This window comes from Octopus bimaculoides, chromosome 30 (assembly GCF_001194135.2).
Source record: "Octopus bimaculoides isolate UCB-OBI-ISO-001 chromosome 30, ASM119413v2, whole genome shotgun sequence".
NCBI classification, from domain to species: domain Eukaryota; kingdom Metazoa; phylum Mollusca; class Cephalopoda; order Octopoda; family Octopodidae; genus Octopus; species Octopus bimaculoides.
In genome coordinates this window covers 8,645,390-8,653,136 of record NC_069010.1, presented here as the reverse complement: position 1 = coordinate 8,653,136, position 7,747 = coordinate 8,645,390, and the positions used below count along the sequence as shown (strand labels likewise).

At 36.2% G+C, this 7,747-nt stretch overlaps 1 protein-coding gene across 1 annotated transcript in view; it reads right to left on the bottom strand.

Moving 5' to 3' along the window:
* Positions 1 to 7,747, bottom strand: part of LOC106873123 (H(+)/Cl(-) exchange transporter 7) — a 119,265-nt gene that overhangs the window by 23,944 nt on the left and 87,574 nt on the right. The window contains exons 9-12 of the mRNA XM_052978149.1: positions 1,878 to 2,036; positions 845 to 955; positions 637 to 694; positions 242 to 302 (exon numbers count right to left, since the gene is read on the bottom strand). Of these exons, the coding sequence (XP_052834109.1) occupies positions 242 to 302; positions 637 to 694; positions 845 to 955; positions 1,878 to 2,036 (389 nt within the window). The remainder of the gene's footprint in view (positions 1 to 241; positions 303 to 636; positions 695 to 844; positions 956 to 1,877; positions 2,037 to 7,747) is intronic.

The following is a 7,747-nucleotide window of genomic DNA, read 5'->3' as shown; positions in this document are numbered from 1 at the left end:
GCCATTGGCAGAACAAGAGGGAGTATTGGGGATGAGTGAAAATGAAAGTGAAAGTGGTATCCAGCAGAAAATAAGACAATATTGAAAATGTGATAAACAAAATAAGTGGATCCCGTTAGGCTGAGTGGGAATACAAGAAATGAGTGCTGAAGCATGTTCAGTTCAGCTCATGTAAATTTGTTTAAATCCTGTATGGAATGGAATAAATTAACCAGCAGAATAAAGCATAATGGAACATTACCGATATCGGAACACTGTAAGTTTGTAGTTTATGATAACAAACAAGGCGCCAACCAATCCACCTGAAAGAACAAAAACATCAGCAGGTAATTAGTAAGAGTATGTAAATAAACAAATTTAGGTGTAGATGTGACTGCTATGTCTAGCAGGTTTGGTAACTCTTGAAAAGATTGCTGGTGATGGAGGAGGAGGAGACAGTGGTTGTGTTGTTGTTGTTGTTGGTGGTAATGAGGAGAAAGGTAGAAGGAGGTAGAAGGGCAGAAGTAGAAGGAAGAGGGTGGGAGAGGAGGCATAGAGAGAAGATGAGGAGGAGGAGCAAGAGTATGAGGTGCAGGGGGAAAGAATGGAGAGGATGGGAGGAACAGAGCAGTAAGGGAAAATGATGCTAGAACTCACCTACAACACCCATCAGTACAAATATTGGAAACTCTACGAGGTCAAAGGCCATGTCTTCCTGTGGGAGGAAAGAAAACAAAGAACAAATGGCAGGTTTTAATAATGGGGAAAAAATATGTAAAACAAAAAGGGTATAAAAAAGAAAATACGATACAAACGAAAAACAGACAGAAAGATAGATAGATAGATAGATTAAAAAGGCTCTTACCTGAAAGATATCAAATCGAACTAAACCAGGTGATGACAGCTGAGTAAAATGGCCGACAGCGGCACTCAGGAAGAGATTGGTGAAAAAGGTGGCCGTCATTGCAGCAAAGACCTGTTAAAAATGAAAATAACTCTGACATTTCTTTTAACAAAATTTATTTCCCAAAATTACATGAAAATATCTTGAAATACTAAAGAGTAAATTTATTCAATAAAATCGCCATAGGCTTCAGCCACAGCCCCCAGATGGCTTCGGAAAATCTTGAAATTCTCCTGGCGGTCTCCTTGTTTAAGTTGGTGAATGCTGCCATAATCTTTGCCTTCAGGTCATCTTTGGTGTTACAAGAAGTTTTGTTGGTATATCGCTCAACTGTGCCCCACACATAATAATCAAGGGAGTTGCAGTCTGGGGAGTTAGGTGGCTAGATGTTAGGAGTAGTATGGATGCAAAAATTGTCTGACAGCCATGACTGGATTCTCCAGCTTGTTTGACATGGTGCAGAGTCCTGTTGACAGACATAGGGTCTCCCAGCAGCTAGCCTTTTTTACCTCGGGCAATGCTACCTCCTCCAGGCACTTGATGTAGGCCTCTGTGTTGATTGTGAGGCTATGTGGGAAGATGAATGGAGGCATAACATCACCATCACACGTGATCAATTCAAACACCATGATGTTGATTGTAGGTTTGATTTTTATCAATTTCGATTTATATCCTCAGATTGACACCCAAACACTGAAATATTGATATTGGAGCTTCTGTCGTGAATGCTAAGCAGTACAGCATGTTTTCAAATTTCTGGCGGAATGAATTGTGTCAGGGTGCTGTTTTTCTCACAGATGGTGCCCAACTGACCCTACTATATTGTGTAGTTGACAAAATAAAAAATAAACAATGCACATGTGCAAGATTAAAGATATAAAATGGTGACAATTTACCCATCACACCCTGAATATATATATATATATATATATATATATATATATATATATATATACACATATATATAAGTGAAAGAACTATTGCAGTAACTTACCACTCTCCAAGTAAGTTCATTGCTCCAAAAACTTGCCGCTTCTTCTACACTGAACAAGGTGCCACCAACTGGTGCACCGAATGCAGCCGAGACACCTGCAGCTGCACCACCGGATACCAGATCCCTGACTTCATGATCCGATCGTAATTCTTCAAATAACTGTGAGAGAAGAAGAGAAAAATGGAAAATTATTTCAAGACAACATACATAAAGCATTATAAGAAGCAATGTGATGAAGTGGTCAATGGATATGTAATGATAATAATAATAATGATAACGATTTCAAATTTTGGCACAAGGCCAGCAGTTTCAGTGTAGAGTGACCCCAGTGTTCAACTGGTACATTCTTTTATCAACCCTGAAAAGCTGAAAGGCAAGTACAGGAGCAAGTATTGAGGACAAGTTACAGCAAGCACAGAATTGACCATTCCACAGAATTTGGCAAATGTGGAATGTGTGGTGAAACTGGAGGAAGAGTGTGGCATATTTTAAACAAATGCAGCAAATTGGTTGAGAGAGAATATGAGTGATGGTATAACAATATTGCTAGAATGGTCCTCTGGAAAACTGTCAAACATTTGGATTGGAGAAGGTGAGAAGAATAGGATGACTATGAGCAAAAGGATGACGAAGCAAAGATCCTTTGGGACTTTGTGGTTTAATGTGATCACAGAATGAAACATCAGGGACCCAATATTGTGCTGGCAAACAATTGGTGAAAATCATGCCTAAGCATAGACATTGTTTGTCCTGGGGACAGCAGAATTGGTGAAACAGAAGGAGAAAAACTGACAAGCTATGAAAACTTCCACCAAGACAACACCAACGTCTTCAGAAACAAAACAGCTGTGCCCAGTCTTCTCACTCCTTAAATGGGATCTTTTTTAAAAAGGGGGCCACATTTTTCATTAACGAAACACTTTGAAACTTGGAACACTGGTAGAATGTGTCATATAAAACATCTTTTTCTCTTAGTCTTCTTAAAAAAAAAGAAATCCATAAGTTATTCCATGTTAAAGTTGTCGTATTTCTGTAATTTCAACCAATCACTGACGTCCATTCAGCCGATATACATTAAGTGCTGACTACATAAACAAACGATTCTGAAACAATTAACCCTAACCCTAACCCTAACCCTAACCCTAACCCTAGGGTTAGGATTAGGGTTAGGGTTAGGGTTAAAGCAAATTTAAAATGAAAAAAGCAAATAAAACGAAGGTATGGAGATTAAATACGCTTTACATCGCTTAATCAGCCAAAGGAGTAAATGTAAACAACTGAATACTTGTCAGTGATTGGTTGAAATTATCGAAATAAGACAATTTTTTACATGAAATAAATTCGAATACAAAAATATTTTTCTGTTCTATAACACAAAATAGATAAGTATACGAAGTTTGAAAGTCTTTCCGAACCAAAAACACTACGTAAAACATTAATGAAAAATGTGGCCCCCGTTTTAAAATAGATCCCTTAAATGGATATACCAAAATGTTCAAAGATACAGAAATGCCAATGGTAAAATTCTTCCTTTAAAGAGCATTTAGATTCTTCTTCACAAGTAAAGTGCTAGATAAAGAAAACCACAGAATGAAATGAAAACAAGCTAATGACAGGTATTCTAAGCTAACTGGCCAAACCAAGGAGCAATGCAGGATGACATATATCGGAATAAATATGTGAGACAACAAGGCCAATAAAGAATCATGAACCGATCATAAATGTGGAATAATTATAGAAAACAAATGACACCTGTAAAACATCACAAAATGCATTATACCAAATCATAGATTAACGCAAATGTAACACTACAAAAACATTCAAATTAACAGCATTTCTTACTGATAACAAGCTACACGCATATAAACCTGAGAACAAGCTGCTAATGACGAGAATGATTGACAGTTTTAATTGCAAAAGTAGTAAACTTCACGACTCCAACCATTATAATGATTCATCATACACAAATATGAACTGTCACGTTGGTTCACCATGCATTTACAACAAGGAACAACTGTAATGTATTACACCAAAGAACAAAATGTAAATTACAGAGGGAAAAACAATAGTTGACAACACAACTATAGTCTACAGAATTTCACAAAATTTAGACAATTCATGATGAAAGCAACACTCATAGTACATACAGCACAAAATAAACAACACAGACAACATAGACTAGTCACGAAAGAATTATAAACACCTGACTGATGGAGTGGGAGTTTAGTGGCCAAAATTCAAATTCCAGTGGTACTGTCTACAGCAATCATATTGGCCCTGCCTACTATAAAGAGGCAGCAACACGCACCAACACCACTTTATCCTGAAGATGAGTCTGAGAGGGTCTAGAAATTTTGATAATAGATTAAATAATCTTAATGCTCCAAACACATTATAAGTAATTAATATGAAAATAATACAAATCCGTGATCAAAAGGATAAAAAAAACTAAAACATAGAGGAGTATTCAATAGAACATATAACACAAATGTGTGTGTGTGAGTGCCTCTGTGAATATATATAAATATACATGTATATATGTGTATATATTCATGTGTGTGAATACATATTAATATACATGTATATATGTGTATATATTCATGTGTGTGTAAGTGGGTGAATATATATAAATATACATGTATATATGTGTATATATTCATGTGTGTGAATACATATTAATATACATGTTGGTTGGCGTTAGGAAGGGCATCCAGCTGTAGAAACTTTGCCAAATTAGATTGGAGCCTGGTGTTGCCATCCGGTTTCACCAGTCCTCAGTCAAATCGTCCAAACCATGCTAGCATGGAAAGCGGACGTTAAACGATGATGATGATGATGATGATGATATGTGTATATATTCATGTGTGTGTTAGTGGGTGAATATATATAAATATACATGTATATATGTGTATATATTTGTGTGTCTTACAGCCAGTTTTTTTTTTTTTTGTGTCATTCCTTTGAGGAGGTATCATGCATCCATATTTTTATTTACCCTTCACTACCAGAAACACACTAGTATCCAGAAACAGTCATCATAACCATCATCATTGTTTTAACATTCACTTTTCCATGATTGTATGGGTAGGGCGGTATTTTTTGGCGCTGGATGCCTTTCCTGTCACCAACCCTCACCTGTTTCCAAGTAAGGTAATAAATCCCAATAACCAGGCATGCTTTTTATGGAAGATTTAGAACAAAGAACACCATTGGCATGACAGAGGTGTTCATTTCTGATTGTCAGCAGCAGGCAATGTCAAGACAAGGAGATAGTGACATACACACACATGCATACACACACACATATACACATACATACACCTCTCACATATACACATATACACACACACATATGGCGGAGAGCTGGCAGAAACGTTAGCACGCCGGGCGAAATGCTTAACGGTATTTCGTCTGCCGCTACGTTCTGAGTTCAAATTCTGCTGAGGTCGACTTTGCCTTTCATCCTTTCGGGGTCGATTAAATAAGTACCAGTTACGCACTGGGGTCGGTATTATCGACTTAATCTGTTTGTCTGTCCTTGTTTGTCCCCTCTGTGTGTAGCCCCTTGCGGGTAGTAAAGAAATAACACATATACACACACACACATAACTACAAGTAATATAAAATATTCAATGCGTTTCTTTTGGTTTCTACCATTTCCTCTCACTAGGCCTAGGGCTACAAGGCTATAGCAGAAGACAGCTAGCAATACCTGTAAGTAGAAGATTTATGTATTTATTTCAATGTAACATAAATACACACATATACTGTATGTATAAAGGATTATAATCCAAAATGTCTCCACGTCAAGTACATCTGCTTGTTCATATAAACAACATGAATTTATATCGGTGTTTTATTTTGAGTGAGACATGCATAACAATTGAAAATTCTAGTAAATTCTATTTACAGAGTAAGCCACATATCAAAACAGAAGCCCAAAGAAAGATTTGATATAAATTTTCAATTCTATATTACATATATTTCAGACAGGAATTCAACAATCTCTGTCTGAAGAATTATGGATAGAAGATTCTATATGTTATTTTTTTTTTTTGTCATTTTTGCTTAGATATTGTTAGACTAACAACCTTGTGTAGAATTCAATATACATATGTTTCAGAATGAAGTGCTCGATGAGAATAGAGCAGTAATAAGAAAAAGAGATGGCAAAGAATTATCTTATGCACTTCATTAGCTTACAGCTGTTTCTGCCATAAGATGCAGTGGACTAATAGTTAAGTACCTGACTAACACCTTACTGGCTCCTGATCCAGTAGCACATAAAAAACACCTACTGCACTCTTGGAGTGGTTGGCGTTAGGAAGGGCATCAAGCTGTAGAAACACTGCCAGATCAGATTGGAGCCTGGTGAAGCCGCTGGCTCTCCAGACCTCGGTCAAACCATCCAACCCATGCCAGTATGGAAAACGGATTTTTAATCGATGATGCTGATGAATATCCAAATTTTGAATGAAGTGCAAAAGTTTCTACGACCATAACAGATGCTTCTGCATGTTACCGAGAAATTTATAGAGAGCGAAAAAAAAAAAAGCTTCTTGTAAAGAAACAACTTTAGACTTGTTTTTTAAAAAGAAATCTACAAGTGATGGTTTGCACGAGTCTAGTGCGAATGAAAGTGATTCATACTCTACATAAAATTTTATTTACATTCTACTGTTGCTTTATTTCCATTTATTTACAAGTGTTATAAATTCTATAAGTAAAATATTTTTCTGGAAATGAATTATGATTCATAACATTCCTACTATGGGAAATTATTGCTCTACTTTAAGAGTCTCCGGGAATAAATTAACTCATATATAGAGGCATTACTGTGTGTATATATGTGTGTGTTAAATTCCAGGATGGAAGTCTATAGACCCTGTTTACACTTCAGGTGATTCCTACTTAAACTGAACTCGCAGGACCCGAAACTGACTGGATGGATTCCAGATAGTGGAATTTTGTCTGTGTTCAAAAACTGACCACAACGCCTTTTCATCCTCAATTTTGAAGAGAGGTTATAGGTCACCAACCATTAAAGTCTGATGAGTCATATGGTAAAGCTAAGCACTTTATCGACATAAAATCCTAGGTAACCCTATGAACTGGCCATAGCTATCTTCCTCTAAATACACACACATATATATTGTACACATACACACATATACATTATATCATTACATCTATTATATTCAAATATTATACACAATCAAAATATTTTCATACTGGAAATTCTCAAAACTCTTATATTATAGAAACAAAAAACTGGTTATATGTATAAAAAATGCCAAAAATTTTATATCATAAATATCATAGCTCCTAGCAATTGTAATTATAGAAAAAGTTTTCTCATATCTTCATTATCAAAATTGGTACTCAAACACTGATGTTTACATAAGGCAGTCTCCAATACAGATATCGCCTGCTTGAATTAAATTCAAATTTTCTATAATTAAAGCGTTATTATGGTATGAGATTGTTCACCAAATGTCTATGATAGAATGTTTTCAGGGCGTTGACTATTCAAGCAATGTTATGTTTTCCTTCAGTATTAAACAGAATTGCTGAGCATTGTTCTTTAGATTTCTCATAATTAGCAACATTTTACCTGTATATATATATGTGTGTGTGTGTAGATGTAGGTGTGTCTATATATCATCATCATCATCATTATCATCATCATCATCATCATCGTTTAACGTCCGCTTTCCATGCTAGCATGGGTTGGACGATTTGACTGAGGACTGGTGAAACCGGATGGCAACACCAGGCTCCAATCTAATTTGGCAGAGTTTCTACAGCTGGATGCCCTTCCTAACGCCAACCACTCAGAGAGTGTAGTGGGTGCTTTTACGTGTCACCCG